Source organism: Aotus nancymaae, unplaced genomic scaffold (assembly GCF_030222135.1).
Source record: "Aotus nancymaae isolate 86718 unplaced genomic scaffold, 86718_ANA_hifiasm-v0.15.2.pri h1tg000036l, whole genome shotgun sequence".
NCBI lineage: Eukaryota > Metazoa > Chordata > Mammalia > Primates > Aotidae > Aotus > Aotus nancymaae.
In genome coordinates this window covers 43,716,295-43,740,639 of record NW_026988450.1, presented here as the reverse complement: position 1 = coordinate 43,740,639, position 24,345 = coordinate 43,716,295, and the positions used below count along the sequence as shown (strand labels likewise).

General features: G+C 41.5%; 1 protein-coding gene across 2 annotated transcripts; it reads left to right on the top strand.

The window, feature by feature from the left end:
* Positions 1-57: 57 nt before the first annotated feature.
* Positions 58-22,377, top strand: TP53INP1 (tumor protein p53 inducible nuclear protein 1). 2 transcript variants are annotated; one of them, XM_021673508.2, is made up of 5 exons: positions 63-99; positions 7,484-7,743; positions 8,340-8,703; positions 18,626-18,663; positions 19,937-20,027. In XM_021673508.2, the coding sequence occupies exons 2-4, from the start codon at positions 7,632-7,634 to the stop codon at positions 18,645-18,647; spliced, it is 498 nt and encodes a 165-aa protein (XP_021529183.1). In that variant the 5' UTR covers positions 63-99; positions 7,484-7,631; the 3' UTR covers positions 18,648-18,663; positions 19,937-20,027. The 2 variants fall into 2 exon arrangements, with proteins under 2 accessions (XP_021529182.1, XP_021529183.1); XM_021673507.2 differs by lacking the exon at positions 18,626-18,663 and having other exon boundaries at positions 58-99; positions 19,937-22,377.
* Positions 22,378-24,345: the final 1,968 nt, after the last annotated feature.

Here is a 24,345-nt window from a genome sequence, read left to right as displayed (position 1 = left end):
CCGCTGCAGCTACCTCAGCAGCCCCGCGCCGCCCGCGTCATTCCCCGCCGAGCCGGTGGCCGCCTCCTTCCCCACGCAGCCCTGCGCGGCCCGGGCCCAGTAAGTGCCGGGGGGCGGGCGGGCGTCTGGGGCCGCTTCGCTGCCCGCTCCAGAGCCCGGCGGGACCGGCCGGGAGCGCTGCCCTCGGGGCGCCGGTTGCACGTTCTCCGAGCCCCTCGCTGTCTCCCCTCGCCGCCGCCGGGCCCGGCTGCCCACCCCGTCGGTCGGTCGGCGGCGGCCCCCGGGGCCCAGGGCGCGGACGGAGCCTGCGGAGGCGGCGGCGACCCTGACAAGGGACCGGCCGGGCCCCGGCGCTGGGCGGCGGTTGAGTGTTTGGTCTCTGCCTCCTTTCCTTGGCCGCGGCAGGCCCTCCTCTAACTCCGCCTCCTCACTCCCCTCCACTCCTCCTCCTCCGCCTGCGCTCGGCCATTGGATGGGCCGCCAGCTCCGGACTCGGCATCGGGGCTCCGGCGGACACGGTCGGGACGCGTCTCCCGAGACAGCGGCACTTGGGCTTGTGGCCCTGCGATCCCGTCCCCCGCGCCTGCCCTCCAGCTCCGGAGGCCCTGCGGCTACGGGGCTTGGTGACCCGGCCACCGGCCTCCGCCTATCCGCGGTCTGTCCCTTGACCCAGCTTGATCTTACTCTTCGCTACCTGGCGTTGCACCTGTGGAAAGAGCGCTTTCTTTGCCCGTTAACATTGAGATCCTTTGGATCGCTCACGCTTGCTGAGTGTTGAGTATGTGCCATATACTATGCTGGGGACTTTGCTTTATTGCCCCAGTTGATTCTCATAACCCTATGAAATAGGCCCGGTTATCTTACACGTAGGAAACCCGTGGCACAGAAAGATTAAGTAAGTTGCTCAAGGCCACACAGCCTATTAAAAGGAAATGATGTTTGTATTTTAAAGCGGCAGCCGAATTTTACCGGGAGAGTCTTTGTTTTGCTTTTCCTGATCGTATCTGTTCAGTAGTTAATTCCAGTTCGGAGTGGATTAAGGCAGAGCTTCTTTACATCTGTGACTCCCAAGGACTGGGGCATCCCCTGGCTAAAAGAACCTTTTCTCAATGCACAATAGTTTTGGGAAAAGGGGGAAAACTGTGACCCTTGAGGTCATTGAACAGAGGTCATAATGAGTTCCCTCAAGATACTGAAATCACCAGCGTGGTAATTGAAATACATTTTCATTTGCAGATGTGGAAAGCACTGGGAAGCTTTTAAGTCGCAATCAATATAATAATGAACTGGCAGCAGAATTTTAAAAGGCTCCTGCCTGGAACCAGGACCTTACTAATTTCTGTGACCAAGGTCTCGTTTTCTCATCCTATCTTTTGTTCTTTTCTGCCATTGCTTCCTGCTATGTCTCTTGAGAATGGCCCTGCTTTCAAAATTCAAGATTATCAGGCTGTGAATTACCACTTACTCTTGTCTTTGTCCACTCTTTCAGCCTTCAGGGCAGGCAGGGGTGGGTCCCTGGGGGAATAGCCTCCCTTCCATACTAGTTGAACAGTCTTCATGTAAGTGGAACAAGCAAAGACAGCTTTCTTGGCTTGGTTTTTTCTGCAATTCAAAATCCGTTTTAAATTACTAGAATCTGCTTTTTTTTTTTTTTTTAAAGTAATGGAAGAGGGTGGGATAAAAAGAGAAGGATAATTCTGAGGCTGCTTTTCAATGACAGTACATTTAGCCACCTGATTTCCTGAAACTGTGAATGAGCCACAACTGTACACAAATTTAGAAGTTAGATCATCAAAGTTGCAGGCTTCTTTTTTTTTTTTTAATGTTTTTTTGGAGCCGCCTACTGGCAGCCTGAACTAACTGAAAAGGGCTGTTTTCTGAAGTTCGGAGACACAAGGTTGAGGCTGGGAGCCTAAAAGACCGTGTGTAGGGAAAACAAGGAATTGGAATCAGATGGATTTTTGTCCTAATGCTGACTCCACCCCAACCAGCTCTCTCACTTTTGAACAGGTTACTTAATTTCTGAGCCTTGGTTTCCTCATCGGTAAAATGGGACAAATAAGGCCCCGTTACATAGAACAAGCATTCTGTAAATTGTAGCTCTAATTATTAAGTAGACAATTTATGGATAAACTCAAATGCTGTGATGCTAAATGACTTGTTCACAGTCTCACAACTGGATTTGAATGAGCTTGTAGTTAATATTTACGCAGGTTTGCTATTCTAAGTAGTATACACTTAATCCTTACACATGGGCTGAGAAGTATTATAACTGTCATTCCCATGTTAAGGATGAGAAAACAGAGACCCCAAGATGTTAGTAAATATCCTGAATTCACGTAGGTTGCAAGTAGCAGAGCCAAGATTTCAAACTGATCAGGCTAACTCCAGGATCTGTCTTTTTTTTGGGGTGGGGAGGGAAGACCGAGTTTTACTCTGTCAACCAGGCTGGAGTGTGGTGGGATCACAGCTCACTGCAGCTTCAAACTCATGGGCTCAAGCGATCTTCCTACCTCAGCCTACCGGGTAGCTGGAACTACATGTGCACACCACCACACCCAGCTAATTTATTTTTTGTAGAGATGGGGTCTTTCTTTGTTGCCCAGGCTGGTTTTGAACTCTTGGCTTAAAGTGAGCCTCCTGCCTTGGCCTCCCAAAGCACTGGGATTATAGACATGAGCTACTGTGCCCAGCCTCAGAGCCAGGCTTTATTTAGGTACCACAACATACTGCCTCTTGGTGGGCTACCTATCTTAAAAGTGAGAAAATAGGCCGGGCGCGGTGGCTCACGCCTATAATCCCAGCACTTTGGGAGGCCAAGACGGGTGGATCATGAGGTCAAGAGATCGAGACCATCCTGGTCAACATGGTGAAACCCTGTCTCTACTAAAAATACAAAAATTAGCTGGGCATGGTGGCGCACGCCTGTAGTCCCAGCTACTCGGGAGGCTGAGGCAGGAGAATTGCTTGAACCCAGGAGACGGAGGTTGCGGTGAGCCCAGATCGCGCCATTGCACTCCAGCCTGGGTAACAAGAGCGAAACTCCGTCTCAAAAAAAAAAAAAAAAAGTGAGAAAATAAATAATGCTAACAAGATCTTCCAAATTAACAATTGCTTTTCTAAGTAGTCAAACTAGAATGCTCTTCCCCATGCGTATTAGACTCAGTCAGCCACCTTTCTCTGCCTACAAAGCATCTCTGCTCATGTAGTAATAAGAAAAACATTGATGATAAAATGTTAAGTAACAGTGAGATATGAGATACAAAACAGTGCATTCACAAGACTACAACTGTGATAAAAAGAAACACTATGTATAGAATTAAAAACCAGAAAAAAATGCACCAATATATTAAGTGATGGGAACAAGGCAATGGAAAAATACTTATTTTTCTTATTTTCTAAACTTTGTATAATGTGGTTTTGTTCATTTTATATTTAAAAAGACATAATTTATTTTTTAAAGGAAGGGATAGAGGTCTTTTGAGCCAAGCAGAACAGGGACAAACTGCCTTCTTGAAATGCTAGGGCCGAGACACTGTTTCTTTTCTCTATTGGGGGTTTCTTTTCTCTTTTGGGGAAACTGCTGGGCTGAAAGCTTGCAGGTGCCTCAAAGAACAACAGTGCTACTCCACCTAACCTTTGCTTCACCTCTTTGCTGAATTCCAGAACTGTATTTGTAAATTTGTCCTCTTAGGACACATGCTTTCTGTGGCATTTTAATTTTCATTATATCATTGCCCTAGTGTTGTGAATATTAGTGATCTGGGGAGGAGAGGAGTCTAAAGCTCTGCTTTTTCATTTACCTCCACATAGAACCAGCCCCATTAAGAGCCTCTATCCCTGGCCAGGAGCCAAGGTCAACAGTAGCAGTGACTGGACAGGGATAGTCTCTGGGTCATCAGTAGGAGGGTAGGCAGTGACTGGGCAGGGATAGTCTCTGTGTCATCGGTAGAAGGGTAGGCCATTAAGATTTTAGGGAGATTTTTCTAGAACAGCCCTGTTCAACAGAAATTGATAATGTGATAATTGAATTTTCTAGTAGCCATATTTAAAAAGGAAAAAGTTTATTTTTATTAATGTATTTAATATACTAAAATTATTTTTTCAACATGCAATCAGTATAAAAACTTTTGCATTTTGGGGGCTACTAAGTCTTTGAAATACACTCTAGTGTGTTTTTTTTTACACATTCAGTACATCTCAATTCAGATACAAAGTTTTCATATGATATATTTGATCTATATTTAGACATCATAAAATGTAAAGGTGAATAAGTGGATTAACATACCCTAACTATTCCAAACATACTTGAAAGTTAAAAAAACTAAATTACAGCTTTTAAGTTTAACTGGATTAAACTTAGTAAATGGATTAAATAGTAAAATGAAAAATGCAGTTTCTCGATCATACTAGTCACATGTCAAGTGTTCATTTGCATAACGTGCCTGGTGGCTACTTCAATGGACAGTTTTAGCAATGGAGGGAAGGTCTCTCCAATAGCTCCTTGCCCTTTGTGATGCTTGCGGAAAGCAGGGCCAAAAGAACTTGGCTCTGCTAGTTAAACCAGCCTCACTTTTTTGTGCTAGAAGTTTAGGGGGAAAGAGAGTGATGAGGTGATTCAGGACAGTCTTCCCATTTTCCCAACGGTAAGAAGGAAGCTCAGAAGGGCCAGTTTAGCTCCAGCCACCTGTGGTAGAGCCACAGTCAGAACTGCTGCTACAGATGGCCAGGCCCCTTCTGCCCTCCCCAGGAACTCCATTCTATGTTCTTCCCACATGGCCTCAGCAGATTTGCCATGCATTTTCGGCCTTATAGCTGCCAGTTATCTGGCCTGGGGGACAAGGCATTTGCTCAGGACAAGCAAAGGTTCCCCTGTGTGGTTCTCCTCTCCCAGTGGCTATAGCTGATTCAGGGCTAGAGTCCAGCACCATGCTCTGGAGAATTGGGCTTATTCTCTCCACTGGTTCAGCAAACACAGAATTGTATGTGGGGCCAATGTCTGCCTCCACAATTTAAAATAAATGAAGGAAGGATTTTGAAAATTTATTTTTCCCTCCTAGCATGCATCCTCAAAAAATCTTTATTTACATTAGACCTTATGATAACTCATCTTGGAATATAGCTATCACACCACAGCAGGTCCAACAAACTACAGAACCCACTTTTCTTCTTGTTTCTCTTACATAGAGCATAAAGCTGACTGAATTCTTCTGCAGCTCTAGCCTTCATGATTTGGCCATGTTGCTTTCCAGAAGGTTTCAGGAAGACTGGTTATGCAAGTGATACTTCCTGTTTACCCATTTTTAATAATTAATGGCTGAAGAAGATGAATTGTGACCACAGAGTGTTCTAATGTCATTTATTTGAAATGTTTTACTTGTGTAGTAGTGTGCCGAACAATTGTAGCAGTCCAGTTTATACACAAGGAACTGAACCAGTAATCTCATTAGCTACAGATCCCAATGACTTTTACAGCTAAAGTTTGAAAGTGAACTGTCAGGAGTCTGAAGCTGTAAATTTAAGGCCGATGCTTGTGATAAAAAGAGGTGGTGATTAGTGAGGTGCATTTCTTCAGCCCTGGGTGATCTCATCCATATATATAAATTTTTTTTTTGAGACAGGGTCTCTCTGTGTCACTCATATTGGAGTACAGTGGCACAATCATAGCTTACTGCAGCCTCCAACTCCTGGGCTCAGGGGATCCTCCCACCTTAGCCTCCCAAGTAGCTAGAACTATAGGTGCATACCACTGCACTTGAGTAATTTTTAAAATTTTTTTGTAGAAACAGTTTCTCACTTTGTTGTCCAGGCTGGTCTCCAACTCCTAGGCTCAAGCAGTCCTCTGGCCTTGGCCTTCCAAAATGCTAGGATTGCAGACATAAGCTTCCACACCCACCTCATCCATTCCTATGCTTTTTATCATCGTCTTTGTGTTGAGAGCTCCCAAATCTGTGCCCCTAGCTGAGACCACACTCCTGAGCTTCAAAGCTCTATATCCTGCTGCATGCTAGACATCTCCAATTGCACTGTTTTGCATATTCTCCAAATTTACCATGTTTGAAATGCCTACCCTATACTTCCTGCAATATTCATTCCTATTTCCCTAAATGGTCCCACCATCCCTCTTTTGGACAAGCCAGAAACCTAGGTCTTTGACTTTTCCCTCCCCCTTTCCCTGGCTTACTAGGCCCTGCAGGACCTGGTTCCTGGTCAGCTCCCCCAGCCTGCTCTTGTGACCCTCCCTCTGGACCTTGAGCGGTACGGAAGTTGCCACATTCTCACTCATGCACAGACTTCCATAGTGTTCCTTTGCCTCCTTCCTCCATTCCTGATCTCAGTCACTCAAGAGTAAAGGCATTTATGGCAGGAGTCCACTCAGGTAGCCTAGAGAACACCAAGTACTTCTTCCATGGCATTCATCACACACTAGGTTGTTAAACTGTGGGAGGGCCTTGTTCATAGCCTTCTGCCCAGCACTGCACTTGATGCATAACAGGTACTCAGTAAATACATGTAGAATAACAGTTGACCTGGACTGAGGACTTTATTCCAAGTGTTTTGCTAAGTCCATTGCCTTTAACAAGAGTAAGATCAGGGAGACTGTCTAGGAGGTAGTTTTGGCAAAGTCCCAGAGAGACAACAGTTTGGCTTAATCTAGGGATAAGAGTGGTAGAGGGAAGCAGGCAGGAGTTCTAGATTTATTTATCCATTTCCACCTTGCTACCTGATGGGCATATGTATCTCAGTATACCAGTATTCCCTAAGGTAGGAGCTGTTGCCAACTGTAGTCATATAACTTTCTAACTCAAACAGCGAGTGAGCAGCCAGCCAGGGTTTGAACGCAAGTGGCTGACCCCAGCACCCACCTGCTGAGCTGCTACACAGAAAGGGTGTTTCCCATGCTAGGTGCAGCCAAGCTCAGTTTTCTTTAGTGTAAATTTCTCCATGCCAGCTGTAGGAATAGTTCAGAAGTTCAAAGTGTGCTTGCTGGCCTTATAGATTTTAAGTGTATTAGGTATGCTTCAGTTATAGACAAGAAGTACAGAGTGGAAGAGAAAATGAGCCAGAGGAGGGTGAGGGCCTGGCATAATGGTGGTCACCAGGCACTGTTGCTGGGACTTCTGGGCAGTTGAATATCACATAGCAAGACTGTTAATATCTAGAATTTGCTCATCTGCTTGCAGAAAAGTTTGAAGGATATTACTCAAATTCATCCCTTATTATAAAAGTATAGATATGAAAAAGAACCAACTCTTTTCCTTTTATTTCACATTTTAAGATATTTATAGGTTGAATTTGAGTAAATAAGAGTATTTACAAAACTTTATGTTGCATATCTTGTGTTTGACTCCTGCAGAAAGGGAATAATAGCTGTAGAATGTAGGCCAAGGCATATGCTTTCTTCTAGGGGTATGTGTATATGTGTATGTACTTATGTACATATGTGTATGCTGATTTGAAATAACTTTCTGTTTCATTTTAGGGATAATGACTTTTCTTGATTTTCATCTAAGTTGAATAAGCATCCTGTGCACTTTAATCTCCTGTCGGTACCGTCAGGCCAACTGAAGACAAGGTTTTGAAATCTCAGCTGTAAAAGATATCCAGCCAAACTCAGTCTTGCCTTAACAATGTTCCAGAGGCTGAATAAAATGTTTGTGGGTGAAGTCAGTTCTTCCTCCAACCAAGAACCAGAATTCAGTGAGAAAGAAGATGATGAATGGATTCTTGTTGACTTCATAGGTAATGTATACTTGGATACTTGGTGGTTCATCTTCACAGTAAAAGTGGAAACTTGCATCTCTGTTTTTGCTTAAGAAAACCAATAACTGAGGGTTTTTAAGCCTTAAAAGTAAACAGGAGTTTGTCTTTAAAAAATTGCAGAAAACCACCTGTGCTAGATATCAGTGAAATTGACTGAAATCCATCAGACTTTTTAGTTTTGCAACTCTTATAGATTTATTAGATCAGGGGCACTTCAATAGAAAACGCTTTATATTAGACAAGTGGTAACCCATATGGCTCATTACTTATTTATTCAGCAGAATAGAAACAGTCTTAAAATCACTCCTGCAAAGTTAACATAATCCATCCCATATAGTGATACACATACACAATTTCTGTGCTCAGAAGTAATTTTATAATCATATAAATGAATATAAAGGGGTTTGTTTCTGAACTAAAAGAAGTTATGTGAGCATCAGCTAATAGTATCATCTCTTCTTTTTCTGTGCTGTGAATCTGATGGGTGACTTTGTAATGACTGCCCAATGTGATAATCATCCTCCTGTGGGACTCTTCAACAACACACATGGACTGCAATATGGACTGCGATCCAGATACTTGCACTGGTTTCTCAGCAGAAGAGGAAGAAGAGGAAGAGGAGGACATCAATGAAGAGTCACCTGCTGAGCACCCTTCAGTCTTTTCCTGTTTACCGGCGTCTCTTGAGTGCTTGGCTGATACAAGTGATTCCTGCTTCCTCCAGTTTGAGTCATGTCCGATGGAGGAGAGCTGGTTTATCACCCCACCCCCATGTTTTACTGCAGGTGGATTAACCACTATCAAGGTGGAAACGAGTCCTATGGAAAACCTTCTCATTGAACATCCCAGCATGTCTGTCTATGCTGTGCCTAACTCCTGCCCCGGTCTCAGTGAGGCCACCTGTGGGACTGATGAATTACATAACCCAAATAGTCCCAGGTACGTTACAAGTATTTTATTCTCTGTAGGCAGTCCACTGAGCATGAGTTTTATTTCTACTATAATTCAAAGCTAAGTTACTAGAAGATGCAAAAGTAATTTTGTTAGAGATTTATGAAAGCATGTGCATAATGCACAAGGTGAGCCATAAAATAACTTGTTGACCAAGCGTGGTGTCTCACACCTGTAATCCCAGCACTTTGGGAGGCCAATGCAGGCAGATCACTTGAGCTCAGGAGTTCAAGACCAGCCTGGGCCACATGGTGAAACCCTATCTGTACAAAAAATAACAAAAAATTAGCGGGGTGTGGTGGTGCCTGCCTGTAGTCCCAGCTTCTCAGGAGGCTGAGGTGGAAGGATAGCTTGAACCCAGGAGGCAGAGGTTTCAGTGAGCCAAGATTGTGCCACTGCGCTCCAGCCTGGGTGACAGAGTGAGACTGTCTCAAAAAAAATAAATAAAAATTTAAAAAAAACTTATTTATTTTAGATTTTTTTTTTTAAAAAAAAGGAAGAAAGAAAGAAAAAAAAAGAATGAAGAAGAGGAAGAAAAAGGAAGAGAAAGAGAGAGAGAGAATGGGAGTATTGCTTTCTTGCCCAAGCTAGAATGCAGTTTAGTAATAGGTATTGAAAACCTCTTTTATACCAATAATTATACTTAATGATGTAGACAGGAAGGAATAAGGGAAGAAAATAACAAGCAGCCAACCAATATTTCATTTAAACCTATGAAATGCTATGCGATTACTGAGGAGCGATTTACTTCCAATTATGTAGTCACTATTGGAATAGGTGTGAGGTGGTAATGTATGTTTTGTGTATTTGAAGTGGAGAGTTCTATAAATGTTTATTAAGTTTACTTGTTCTGGGTCTGAGTTCAAGTCCTGGATGTCCTTGTTAATTTTCTGTCTCGTTGATCTATAGAATCGTTAGCTCTTCTTGTTACATTGATCCTTTTGCCATTATGTAATGTCCTTCTTTGCCTCTTTTGATCTTTGTTGCTTTAAAGTCTATTTTATCAGAGGCGAGAATTGCATCTCCTGCTTTTTATTTATTTGTTTATTTTTACTCTCTAGTTGGTAAATCTTCCTCCTCCTCTTTGTTTTGAGTCTTTGTGTATCATTGCATGTGAAATGGGTCTGGATGCAGCATACCAATGGGTTTTGGCTTTTTATCCAATTTGAATATATATGAGTTTAATACTGCCATTTGATGAGCTGGCTGTTTTGCCCATTAGTTGGTGTAAATTTTTCATTGTGTTGATGCTCTTTGCTTTTTGATATATTTTTGGAAAGGCTAATATTGGTTGTTCCTTTATATGTATAGTGCTTCTTTCAGAAGCTCTTGTAGAGCAGGCGTGGTGGTGGTGAAGTCTCTAAGTACTTGCTTGTTCGCAAAAGATTTAATTTTTCCTTCGCTTGTAAAGCTTAGTTTGGATGGATATGAAATTATGGGTTGAAAGTTCTTTTCTTTAAGGATGTTAAATATTGGTCCCCACTCTTTTCTGGCTTGTAGGGTTTCTGCTGAGAGATCTGCTGTAAGTCTGATAGGTTTCCCTTTGCGGGTAACCTGACCTTTCTCTCTGGTGCCCTTAGTATTTTCTCCTTCATTTCAACCCTAATAAATCTGGCGATTATGTGCCTTGGGGTTGGTCTTCTTGAAGAATATCTTTGTGGTGTTCTCTGTATTACCTGGAGTTGAATATTACCCTGCATTGCTAGGTTGGGAAAGTTTTCCTGAATGATATCCTGAAGAGTATTTTCCAACTTGGATTCATTCTCTTTGTCACATTAAGGTACGCCTATCAAACGTAAATTAGGTCTTTTCACATAGTCCCATATTTCCTGGAGACTTTGCTCATTCCTTTTTATCCTTTTTTCTCCAGTCTTGTCTTCTCATTTCATTTCACTAAGCTGGTCCTCGACATCTGATATCCTTTCTTCTGCTTGATCAATTCGACTGTTTAAACTTGTGCATACTTCGCGAAGTTCTCGTGTTGTGTTTTTCAGCTCCATCAATTCACTTATATTCCTCTCTAAATTGTCCATTCTCGTTAGCATTTCGTTAAACCTTTTTTCAAGGTTCTTAGTTTCTTTGCATTGGGTTAGAACAAGATCTTTTAATTCACAAAAGTTTCTTATCACCCACCTTTTGAAACCTGCTTCTGTTAATGCAACACACTCGTTCTCCATTAAGCCTTGTTCCGTTGTTGATGAGGAACTGCGATCCCCTGTAGAGGGAGAGGCATTCTGATTTTGAGTATTCTCTGCCTTTTTAGGCTGGTTTCTTCCCTTCATTATATATTTATCCCTCTGTTGTCTTTGTAATTACCGACTTTCTAACTAGGTCTCTGAGCGGACATCCAACTTGTTGATTCCCAGCGCCGAAATCTGAGCAACCCACTACGCCGGCCAAAACAGCGGTGTTAAGATTGATGGTGCTTTTCTGCCCGGGAATCTCCGGACTCTGCACCAAGAACTGCCACGTTGAGGCGCCAGCAGAACCGCCGCGCTGACCACAAGAGTCGCTCTGGCGACCCGTGGGGCTCCTCCGCTGGGAATCTCTTGGTCCGTGAGCAACAAAAATTCGTCTGAAAGTGTGGCGTCCTCTCGTTCTCTGTGCTTTCGCTGGGAGCTAGGAGCCTGAGCTGCTAGTGATCAGCCATCTTGGATCTCTCTCCTCTATTTTAGATTTTTTAAGAAAGTTAGATGTAGCGTGGCCCCAGTTATATAATAGCATTCTCATTTACAAAATTCTGCTCCTGATTAGAAATAAGACTGGCATTTCTGCTAAGTGTCTTAGAATGTAACTCTGACTTTATAGACTGGATTATTTAGGGTATCAAATTCAAATAGAATATCAGGTCTTAAAATTTATTTTCTTCTAAGTATTTCTAGCTAGGTCACATCAAATGATGTAACCCCATCTGTACAAAAAAATCAAATGATGTAACTTTGAAAACTTTTAGAATTTAATAATAACAAACTCAGTTTCTTCCTGCAATACTCACACTGCACAGTCACCCAGTGCTTCTGACAACAGATGTGTGGGTTTTTCCCACACACCAAGCAAGCAATCCTCCAGCAGTAGACACCCTCTAGTGTCTTCTGATTCAATTCAATTCTGACAATATCTACCTGGAGATAGCATCAGATCCCACAGGTTGAAGGCTTAGTCCCATACGACCGCCTCCCATTTCTGATGCCAATCTCAAGCCTCAGGTTTTACTTGTGCTTCTGACCAACCAGCTGTAAACTGCGGTTCTCACGACCCCCTCCTTGGATTTGATTAATTTGCTAGAGCATCTTATAGAACTTGGGGGAACATGTTTAACAGTTTATTATAAAGGATACAGATGAAGGGATGCATAGGGCAAGGCATGTGGGAAGGGCATGGGGCTTCCATGCCCTCTGTGCACCCCACCCTCCGGGAACCTCCACATGTTCAGCTTTCCAGAGGCTCCCTGAACCCAGTACTTTTGGGGTCTTATGGAGGCATCAGTACATAGGCATAATTGATTAAATCATTGGCCATTGGTGATTGGCTTAACCTTTAGATCCTCTTCCCTCTCTAGAGTTTGAGGGGTGGAGCTAAAAGCCGCAACTCTAACCCTGCCTTGGTCTTTCTAGTGACCAAATCCCATCCTGAAACTGCCTAGGTGCTGGAGATTCCAAGGATTTTAGGAGTGGTATGCCAGGAAACAGATAAGACCAAATATATATTTTACAATATCACAGTCCAGCCTCAGTCTTGAAACTTGGATTCCTTTCAGCAAAAGCATATGGAACTCAAAAAATACTGGCACAACACCAGAATCCCATTCAGTCAGTAATTCATTCAGTCTATCATTGTATTCTATGAGCATGTCTCCCAGGGCGAGGCCACTCAGGTTTGCAGGTTCATTGATCTTGTTGGTTTCCAAAAGCAGAAATGATCTTGGCAAACATGTAGCTTTGCCCTTTCAGGCATCTAGTATACCTGAGCTTAGAGAGAGTGTTATCTTTTTTTTTGAGATGGAGTCTCGCTCTATCGCCAGGCTGGAGTGAACTGGCGCACTCTCAGCTCACTGCAACCTCCACCTCCCGGCTTCAAGCAATTCTCCTGCTTCAGCCTCCGAAGTAGCTGGGATTACAGGCACACGCCACCATGCCCAGCTAATTTGTGTCTTTTTTAGTAGAGGTGGGGTTTCACCATTTTGGTTAGGCTAATCTTGAACTACTGACCTTGTGATCCGCCTGCCTCAGCCTCCCAAAGTGCTGCGATTACAGATGTGAGCCACCACGCCCGGTGAGAGACAGTGTCATCTTTTTATCTGAGCCTGTTTCAAGGTGTTAATATAATGAATTGATCCCAGTTCATAACCAATTTATTCATTCCTTTATCCTCTTTCTCTTCATTTATTCCCAAATTTTTCGATCTCTGGAAGGGACGTTAGGTTTAGTCACTGTGCTGGTCTAGATTGCAGGCAGCAATACTAGTCTAGCAAGTACTTCTCCCTCAGTCCACTCCCATTCAGATAGGGTAAGATAACGTAGGTGCAAAATTAGTGGGCTGTTTTTACCCTCAGACAATATAGCTGCATTTGTTGTTGACTCCAGTTTTACAAGATGGGGTATAGGCAACCCCCATAAGGCCCTTAGGAATTTTGACATAAGGTTTAAAAACATAGTTACCGCTTCTTGCTGAGGAACCATGCCTACTTCCAGTACTTGTAGTTGCAGCCCTGCATACGGTAGGGGAAGAAAATGAGGTGATGTGGGAAAGAAAGAAAAAGTTAAAGTCATTATACCAGCATACTCATCTCTTGGCTAGAACTGCATAATTTATACCAGTATTCTCCCCATCCTTTCTTCCTCAGATCACCAGAAAAATAGGAAAATCTTGTGGGGGCCCTCCTTTAGTCCCACTCATGTTGAGTGTAAGCCACTCTTTCATACTTTTATCTCCCCGTTTTGTTTTTGCTTTTGTTTTTGTTTTGAGATGAAGTCTTACTCTGTCAACCAGGCTGGAATTCAGTGGCAGGATCTTGGCTTATTGCAGCCTCTGCCTCCCGGGTTCAAGTGATTCTCCTTTCTCGGCCTCCCAAGTAGCTGGGATTACAGGCTCCTGCCACCACACCTGGCTAATTTTTGTACTTTTAGTAGAGAGGGGGTTTCACCATATTGTCCATCCTGGTCTCGAACTCATGACCTCTAGTCATCCACCCACCTCTGCCTCCCAAAGTGGTGTTGGGGATTATGGGCTGTATAGTGTGTTCTTTGGTCTGAAGAAATGACAGTCAACTATCCACATCCATGTAGTATCTTCTGTTCTGGGCTTTTTATAGTACTCTGAGCATTTGCATCTTCCATTGGGTAAGCAAAGCCCACTCCAGAGACTGTCTATTCTTCTTAAGACCCATTTGTAGCTCCCAGGGCTGCCAGCACCAGCTATGCTCAGGGCCTTCCCACCAGGGAATCTGCTATCAGTAGTCTGTCTCTTTTGCTGACTGGCAGAACGGTTCCCATTGGCATTTGCGCCTGAGAGGGTAGAAGAGGAACGTCTAGATGCAGCCTGTCTCTTCATTGCCCGTACCACACATTTCATGAACTCAGGAGGGCACCTCTAGGGAGAACATGGGGATATATCTGCTTCCAATTCCAGTCACCTTCCAAACCTGGAAGGGAGTTCTTGTGATGGCCATTAGCATATCCTAATGTACCCCTCAAATTTCCATAGGGTTGTGCTCCCTATGGAAGCCAACCCTTTAAAAGTCCAGGTTTTCATTGTGATTCTGCCTGGCCATGTGGACAGGCCATTCGCCACTGCCCGAGTCAGTAAAAACCCAAACAAAGGGGCTTCCATCACCACTAGGAAAACAGCGTGCAGTTCAGCCCACAGAGCTGATTTGTTTTTACCTTCTTTGCTCAAAGTGGCATCCTTCGAAACAGGATGCTATCTCTTCACCTTGGAATTGCCATCCACAACCAAGAAACTCTTTGTCATTCAGTTGAGAGCTATTGGCACTGTGGAATCCTCACAGAGTTCCAGAGTCAGTCCAAGGTGGAAAGAGGCTCCCTGCTCATGGTTGTGTCCTCCTTACATTCCCTACATAACATGATCCTGTAGAAGCCATTTCCATTTATTATGGAACTCTTCTGGGCACTGCCCTCCCAATTAGTGTTTCTCTGACATCCCCAGAGATAGCATGGGTATTTCAGGTTTCAGTATCATCTTATGTCCTTCAATCATAGGGGTAGCTTCAATTAATATCCCATAGCAAGGGAGTAAATGCCTCTCATGTGGAAATTCCTTACTCTAAAGTCTCAGTAGTTGTTACTGAGAGGTGCTCACAGTCTTTTGCCATAAGCACCAGTTTCCATTCCACATAGGACTATCAGACAGATCATTTATCCCTGCCAGCACTCCAGCTTCTATTGTACACTGCATGGGCCTGGGCCATGTTACTGGTTCCCATTTAGCATGGCCAATTAATATTGTCTTGAAGGGCAGATTTACATGCCTTTTGTTTTACAGTACGAGGTAGGGGAAGTATGTCTCCAGCCAGACATATCCATTCTCACAAAACAATTAGGTGAAGGGTATATAACTTCTTTACTTAAAGCCGACTTAAACATCCTACCTTTCATAATCCTATTAGCCCTTATATTTTTATGTTCTCTTAATCTAATTGTAACTTGAATCAGGGCTTTACCAATGGATGTTGATACCACAGCACATGGAGCCTCCCATACCAAGGAGACCCAGGAGTTTATCTTCATCATCCCCATTTTACCCACTTGTGTAGGAGAGGCCTTTGGTTCCCAGCAGAGACTGAGAAATAGATCCTTGCCCATTTGTCAGTCATTATCTTGATTAATCAATCTGTCTGTTGCCCCAAGCAATTGTTGGTCACCTTTCTTGTAATCTCTGCCTTCTGGTTTTTTAAGTTTTCCCAAACTTAAAGACATTATGTGATCTTTGTCCAGAGAATATATCCAGGAACTATCTGAGATTGCTTCCACCCACTAAAGTAAAGCCTAGCACCCTGTTAATTAGCTGAAAGTCCCGCTGTTCTATCCTGTACCTTAGTGAAATATTTCCTGTTAAAGTATTTGGGGAGCATTGGCATTCCCTCTCTTAGGCCAAGGGTCCAGGTGGATGTGGATTTTTGGGCCAGTTCAGAATATCCCTATTGTTAGTGCTGTCATGCCCAGGTTCTGACTCTACTAAGAAGAGTATTGTATCTATTATGTCTGTCTACTATTTCCTGTTTTCCAGATATAAACAAACCTTAGGCAGGACATTAATTTGTTAACTTTACCAGAGCTTGCTGTACTCTCAAGTCTCAATATTGTAGATGATCTTTTATGAGGCTAAACAGATTTCATTTTGCTTTGTACCAAAATGAAAAACAATTTTCTTATATGTTACATCATGCCAGGCTATATCCTAGGTAAGATCTTGGGTGGGGAATGTTACTTTAACTGGCACTTTATTCCATGCTCCAAGTTTATTAAGAGGTGTTTCAGGCATTCCAACAAAAATTTAAAATATAACTTTTTGGAGTTGGTATTGATTTAACTGCTTTAGAGTTGCTTCAGATTCATTTCTTTTTCTTTTTTTTGAGATGGAGTCTTGCTCTGTCGCCCAGGCTGGAGTGCAATGGCGTGATCTCAGCTCACTGCAACCTCTACCTCCTATGTTCAAGCGATTCTCCTGCCTCAGCCTTCTGAGTAGCTGGGACTACAGGGGCCCACCACCATGTCTGGCTAATTTTTGTATTTTTAGTAGAGACGGGGTTTTGCCATGTGGGCCAGACTGGTTTCAAACTCCTGACCTCAGGTGATCTGCCCACCTCAGCCTCCCAAAGTGCTGGGATTACAGGAGTGAGCCACCACGCCTGGTCCAGATTCATTTCTTAAAAATTCTTCCCTCCTGATTATGATTTCTGATCTCTGAGGAATTCCACTTAATAATTTATATAATTAGGCTGGGCATGGTGGCTCACACCTGTAATCTCAACACTTTGGGAGGCCAAGGCAGGTGGATCACCTGAGGTCAGGAGTTCAAGACCAGCATGGCCAACATGGCAAAACCCTGTCTCTACTAAAAATAAGAAAATTAACTGGGTGTGATGGTGGGTGCCTGTAGTCCCAGCTACTCAGTAGGCTGAGGAGGCTGAAGCAGGAGAATCACTTGAACCCTGGAGGCTTGGGTTGCCATGAACTGAGATTGTGCTATTGCACTCCAGCCTGGGTGACAGAGCGAGGCTTCATCTCAAAAAAAAAAAAAGAATTTATATTATTAGTCAACTTGAAACTTACTGGCATTTATATGTTTACTTTTCAGTGTTTAAAGTGTGTGGGGGGGCGGTCAGCAGCTTTGCAAAAGAATTTACAGAAATAGTATATGTGCAATGTAAAAAATTAGAAAATATGCAAAAATTCAAGAAATTACCTTTTCATGACCCAGAGATGAATACTTTTAACATCCTAGAGTATACCCTTCCAGATTGTGTGTTTTTTCTGTGCCTGTACATATACATACTTTTAACCTAAATGGCATCATGCCATATATACTGTTTTTTTTGAGACAGAGTGTTGCTCTGTCATCAGGATGGAGTGCAGTGCTGCAATCTCAGCTCACTGCAACCTCTGCCTCCCAGATTCAAGCAATTCTCATGCCTCACCCTCCTGAGTAGCTGAGACTGCAGGTGCACACCACCACGCCTGACTAATTGTTGTGTTTTTTAGTAGAGACAGGATTTTACCATGTTGACAAGGCTGGTCTCGAACTCCTGTGACCTCAGGTGATCCACCTGCCTTGACCTGCCAAAGTGCTGGGATTACAGGCATGAGCCACTGCGCCTGGCCCGTATATACTATTTTATAAACTACTTCTTTAGGCAGTGATCTCCCCCATTTTGTTTCAGTAGATTTCTTCTTCTTTCTTCTTTCTTTTTCAAGGTTGTTATATGTTTCTCGTTTTGGTACAGTGAGAATGTTGTTTTTATAACTTGTTCGTTTTTGCGTTTATATATGATAGACATAACATATAGGATAGTTAAATAAATATGTACTTTTCCATATATAAAGGATTAAAATAATGCACTAAATATTTATTTATTTATTTATTTACTCATTTACTTACTTTAAGTCAGAGTCTCTGTTACTCAGGCTGGATTGCAGTGGCATGATCTCAGCTCACTGCAACCTCCGCCTCCCAAGTTCAAGCAATTCTCCTGCCTCAGCCTGCTGAGTAATGGGGATTACAGGTGCACACCACCATGCCCAGCTAATTTTTTGTATTTTTAGTAGAGATGGGGTTGGCCAGGCTGGTCTCGAACTTCTGACCTCAAGTGATCCGCCCGTCTTGGTCTCCTGAGGTGCTGGGATTACAGGCATGAGCCACTGTGCCCAGCCAGAATGCACTAAATTTTATATGAATCCTTTCTGCACATAGGAAAATCCTGTAAATTATTAGTTTTATAATGTAACTATAATTTTTTAACATCCTTATTTTGAGATTTGAAATTCTTATGAGGAAGTCTTGCTAAATCAAGATTGAAATTAGGTGTTACCAAAATTAGGCTAGTTTTGTAGTAAATATCTGTTTTTTTAGCAGGAAATAAATCGTATGTCTTTCAGAAGTCAAATTGCTTCCACTGTGTCTATCCTTAGGGATATTACCATAAAGCACAGAAAATTAAGGTGCTTTGTAATTACAGTGGGCTTCAGGGTACATGTTTCATTGCATTTTAGTCTTTATAAATAATTGTTTTTGAAGGTTTTACATGTTGTCATAATCTTAAGTACATGTACATGCCTTTAATGGCACATAGTAAACCAGTTTTAATAAAAGTTGACCACGTCCTAATAGTAAAGTTACAATAGCATTTTAAATCTTACTAGTGATTTAATAGTTCACCATTTAACATTTGTAGGGCCAGGAAAAGCTGCTTATAAGACTCACGGGCACAGAGTAAGTATATTCACTTTGAGACTGTGTAATATATGTATGCATAGGGAGGCGAAGGAACCAAATGCTCACCTTTTAAAAATGACTTTTCTTTTCTTTTTTTTTTTTTTTTTGAGATGGAGTCTCACTCTGTCACCCAGGCTGGAGTGCAGGTGGCGTGATCTCAGCTCACTGCAGCCTCCACCTCCTGGGTTCAAGTGATTCTCCTGTCTCAGCCTCCCAGGTAGCTGGGATTACAGGCGTGTGCCACCATACCTGGCTAATTTTTGTATTTTTAGTAGAGATGGAGTTTCACCATGTTGGTCAGGCTGGCCTTGAACTCTTGACCTCAGGTGATCCGCCCGCCTTGGCCTCCCAAAGTGTTGGGATTACAGGAGTGAGCCATAGCGCCCAGCCTAAAAATAACTTTCTGTATATTAACTTTTTTTCTATTAGTTTCTTAATGTGGCCTCTTGAAATTCTACTTTAAAAAAATACATATGTATATATGTAGTAAAAGATAATACTGTTTTCCTCAAGTGATTTTAGGCAGAATATGTAACTGCCCTTCCTGTGTAAAATAATCCTTAAAAATTGTAAAGCTCTTCATGTTATGTGTTGACATAGTTTAGAGTAATCCTAGTTGATTAGCTTTTTATATGGAAAACATAATCATACTGTGTGTAGCCGTATTTTAAGATTGTGTTATTCAAGAGTCTTATGATATTGCCATGTAAATACCATCTCAAAATATGCCCTGTTGTGAGATAAATAAAAACTTAAGAGATTTAAAGCATGTTTCCTAGAATATTTTACTAATAGACAGGAAATGTCTTACGAAGGTGTTGTGAGCACACTGCTTTCTGATCAGTAAAATTTGGGAATTAAAATATTTTCCTTTTAAGATTATGGTGAGAATTAAAGATTATATTTGCAAAAGAATTGACAAATGCAGATATTCAATAAATGTTAGCTCTCCTCCCAGACAAGCTTATATAAATATGTGTGCTCTGTAAATGAAATTCAAAGCATAAAGTGTCTTTTTAGAATACAGTCTACTTGGTGAGCCATCTGGGGCTTACATGGCATCTTTCTAGTAACAGTTGGCTCTGCTTCCCACCACTGTCAGTCGGGGGTGGGTCACAGAATAATAAACTTGTCTGTCAGCCATGAGACACAAGCTCTCATTCAGCCATAAACAAATTAGTGCGGCAAATTGAATTGCTAAGTAACTTTTCCAGTTTCATTAATAACATACTCTGTTATTTAATACATTCCCCACTTTTTTCTGTTTCAGAGTGGAAGCTCAAAATGAAATGGGGCAGCACATTCATTGTTATGTTGCAGCTCTTGCTGCTCATACAACTTTTCTGGAACAACCCAAGAGCTTTCGTCCTTCCCAGTGGATAAAAGAACACAGTGAAAGACAGTCTCTTAACAGAAGTAGCCTTCGTCGCCAAAATCTTACCAGGGATTGCCACTCTCGGCAAGTCAAGCACAATGGCTGGGTTGTTCACCAGCCCTGCCCGCGTCAGTACAATTACTAAGAATTTCAAGTTTTGCTGGTTGGTTTCTCTTGGTTTGTGCATATGTGTATGGATGTGTGAATATGTACAATGAAAATGTTGTCTCTTTAAAACCAATTGATAACCAATCATATAGTTTTATCAGTGTATTTAGACACTATCTTGAAAACCAGATTTATATGCTGTGTATCACATAATGCCTTGCCTTTAACATTTACTTTTTTGTACACTTTTTCAGATTATTTCTGGAAACATATCAATATAATTACAGTGTTTGGTGTTTGGGGGTGTCTTTAAATCTATTAGAGTGTACATTAGTCAGCATTTTAAAGACATTTCTTCCCAAGTATGAGAATAGGCATCTTCATTTTCATTTTATTTTGTATTACTTAATCTTTTGAGCAAGCAAAAATTTATTCTCAGGGTCAGCTGTACACTTTATTGACCAGTACTTGATAATTTCTCTGTATATGATGAATACATTTTTACACACTAACATGAGCATTAACAGGTGATAGTTGCCATGGATATAATGGAATTATGGCTGGACTTTCTTTTGAAAGAAAACTTGATACATTTCTGTGTGTATGGTTTTTCCCCAGATTAGTCATGCAGTTCATTTGGAATTGAGGTACATTAAGCTTTAGTGAAGAGCGCATTCAGTAATTCCAATGTGACTGCATGATGTGGTACAGACATTACAGGTGTTGTAGACTTGCCTCATGCAGAGGGACTAAATTAGACCTGTGAAATTATATTCGGAAAAATTCATGTCTGTAACTAACCCATTAGTCCAGTATTTAAGTTGTTCCGATTCCTTCCTGCCAATTCTGCCCACTCCTCACCTCACATCAGCTATAAATTCGGAAGTACTTGTCCAGGCACTTGAGTGACTTCGTATTTCTCTCTGCCTTCAGGAAAAGAGATAGGGTTTATATTTCCACACAGAGTGAAAAATCCTCTGTCACGAAGCCTGTCCTACCAAGTGGCAAGCAAGGATGTGGGGGAATTTCTGGTGATGATGTCTTTCATGGCAAGTGACAGGTTGGTTCAAGTTTTTTCTTTTTTTTTTTAATTGCCTTGTATTGTGAGTATTCTTCCTTGCAGTCCAAATGACTTTTCATTTTTAGTTTTAACTTCAGGCAAAATCTTTAACCACTCTGGCCTCTGTTTCTTCCACCAACAGGGGGAGCAGTGACATTTACCTCCCTCACAGAGTCACTGTGAGAATTCTATACTGATTGGAAGTGGGGCTGTTCAGAACTGAACCTTGTAGGAAATTCCAGGGGCCTTTCTACTGTATCTGGTGATGGGGTGGCACTTTCTCTGCCACAGCTGTTCTTCACAGTGTTGGTGCTAATGAGGCCAGGGTGCAGGGTTCGAGTCACACATAGGCCAGTTAACATAGAGAAAATCTATTTCCTTACCTCCAGCCAGTCACTTCCTTTTTCCGCAGTTGTGATGGGTTTTGCTGAGCCATCCACTCTGACTGATTTCCTCTGAAGTTAAGTAAACCCATTTACAATCCAAAGCACATTCTGCTGACAGAAGTGTCACCTTCATAATCAAACAGCTTGTTTTTCCATCTCCTCTGCAACCCTAATTAAATGAGTACAGGTCTATAAAATGTTTTCAAAGAGAAAAGCAGCATATACTTATGTGAAGTATTATATTTTTCAATAACCCTGTAGTGGCTTGATGCAGGGAACCCTGGGAGACTTTCAGGGAAGAGCTGTGCTCTTTTCTGACTAGACTAGAGCATTTGGAGTGGAAGAGGTCAAATGTGTAGTTACATGGGGGTTTTAGAATATTCTTCTCCTGGCTGTGATGAAGTGCCAGGATGTCTCTTTAGAACTAGAGTCTAGATTCCCCCCTTTCTCCTTATTGCCCCTCCCATTTTGACTTCTCTTTTATTTATTTGTTTTCTAATTAGGGGCCAAGTCTGTAAAGTTTTGTCAAACTGAGTTAGAAGTTGTTTTCTTACTATTTGTGTTTACCAGAGTTGGGAGAAACGGTATAGTTTCCATGAAGGTGTGTATGTTTTGTACGATGTTTGTTATATGGCCATGCATTGGTAACTTGAAAATAGACTGGCTTAATGTCTTTGGGCTGTAAGCCTCTGAATACACGGTGTCTCTTTTTCACACATTGCACGTAAGTTGTTAGTACCTCACAAGCTGCAGAAGTTCAGCCATGAGATTTTGTTTGGCAGCATAAACAGATTTGTATATAACAGCAAAGGCCTTTTTTCAGATTTCCTTACTGACTTTTTGTTTGCCTTATCTGGGGCTAGTTTTTTATGCTTTGTGTGTAGAAAACAAAAAATTATATTCATTGGGCTTTTTTTCAAGGTTGGGATTACCACACTACCTGGAATATCATTCTGTGGTTTCTGCCTAAAATTGGCACATGTAAGAATTAAGGAAAATAGTTATATAATTCAGTTGAAGCTCTTGGTCATTAGATGTTAGGTATCTCCTGTATGTAAGACACAAGGCCAGCCACAACGCAGAACGATAACATTGTTAAGTATTCTCTGAAACATGGCCAAAATGCATTTTATTATGAGCTTTTTTTTTTGCTATTGTAATTATTAGTGGTTTACAATGTGCTTTAGTCATATATCTTTAAAATGCAAGCAGTGAGAAATAAGACCCCTCTGTTAGTAGCTCTAACTGATAACATAGAATGTTACTTGGAAAAAGTCTGGAATATGTGGTGTACACAAGCAGTGCTTTGTGAATGAGTTGCTTAGCTTTTACATTGCACCATGTTTCTCAAAGTTTATTTTTGTTGATAAAACATTTTATAATGTACATCTTATGTTTATTTTTCTTCCTCAACTAATTGAACTGTGTACTGCACTGTAAGTTGAAAATTAGTGATCCATTATTTATCTTCTGTGGCAATGCATTTATATGGTCAATTGGCTGGGGAATTTTTTGCAGAAAGATGCAAAGTGATTGGATTTTTGACTTCCTATCACAGGGACCTTTTAAAAATGTATTAATTTCCTATACATTTTTCCAATCCCCATGCAAACTGTTCCTGTTTACATACATTCTCTGTTGTATCAGTACTTTGATGAGTGAGAAGAGAGTTTACTTAAAACTTGAGTGGGCTGTTGAGCATTGTTTCTGCTTCTCAAATCTGTATAGCACACTGGTTTGTAATCATTATGTCTTCATTGAAATCCTTGCTACTTCTCTTCCTCCTCAGTGAAATACATTATATATTATCTTTATGTATTCATTATTCTCATTTGCTTTGAGTTGGAAACAAAAACATGAAGGACTCCAACTAGAAGATAGATATTTACATTTAAATAGATTAGTGGGGAAAGTTTAAGAGTTTCCAGGTATTAGTTTTTATCTTTTGAGTCAATTAAGAGAGACTGCTCCTTTTACTGGGAGACACTAGTATATGTTCGTAATGTTACTTTAAAATTATCTTTTTATTTTATAAGGTCCATAAATATTGGTTAAACTGTTGAAAGTTGAGCTTCTATCATGGATGGTTTCACTGCCATCAGCTATACTGATATATTAGTAATGGCATCCCTATCTACTTATTTTAATGCTTAAAATTATACATAAAATGCTTTATTTAGAAAATCTACATAATACAGTGGTGTCAGCCTTGCCATATATCAATTTCACTTGAAATCTGACACCAGTTAAAGTGGTTTAGGGTGGAGAAAGAGGTACTGGAAAACATGCAGATGAGGATATCTTTTATTTGCAACAGTATCTCCTGCATGGGAGGAGAAGTTACTCTGGAAAGGCAGGAAGCTTAAGTGGACAGTATTTGTATATCATTGAGAATTTTCTTTATGACTTTTTTTAACATTGTGTAATTGTTAAATGTCCATTTTTGCTCTGTTTGCCTGAAGTTTTAGTATTTGTTTTCTAGGTGGACCTCTGAAAACCAAACCAGTACCTGGGGAGTTTAGATGTGTGTTTCAGGCTTGGGGTGTATGAGTGGTTTTGCTTGTGTTTTGGTTGTTTTCTTCTAGAGATTTTAAACTTTAGTAATTGTGTGTGTTATTTTTTTTTAAGCGGCTTTGTTTTTTTTCTCAAGTAAAATCGTGAACATATTTTCTTTATAAGGGCAGGGCGTGAGTTATGGAGACTGAAGAGTATTGTAGACTGTACCATGTGCCTTCTTAATGTGTTTCTGG

Coding starts and splice junctions, on each gene's coding strand:
- TP53INP1 (XM_021673507.2), top strand. CDS start 7,632: ATGTTCCAGAGGCTGAATAAAATGTTTGTGGGTGAAGTCAGTTCTTCC. Junction 7,744..8,339: donor GATTCTTGTTGACTTCATAG/GTAATGTATACT, acceptor ACTGCGATCCAG/ATACTTGCACTGGTTTCTCA. Junction 8,704..19,936: donor CATAACCCAAATAGTCCCAG/GTACGTTACAAG, acceptor TTTCTGTTTCAG/AGTGGAAGCTCAAAATGAAA.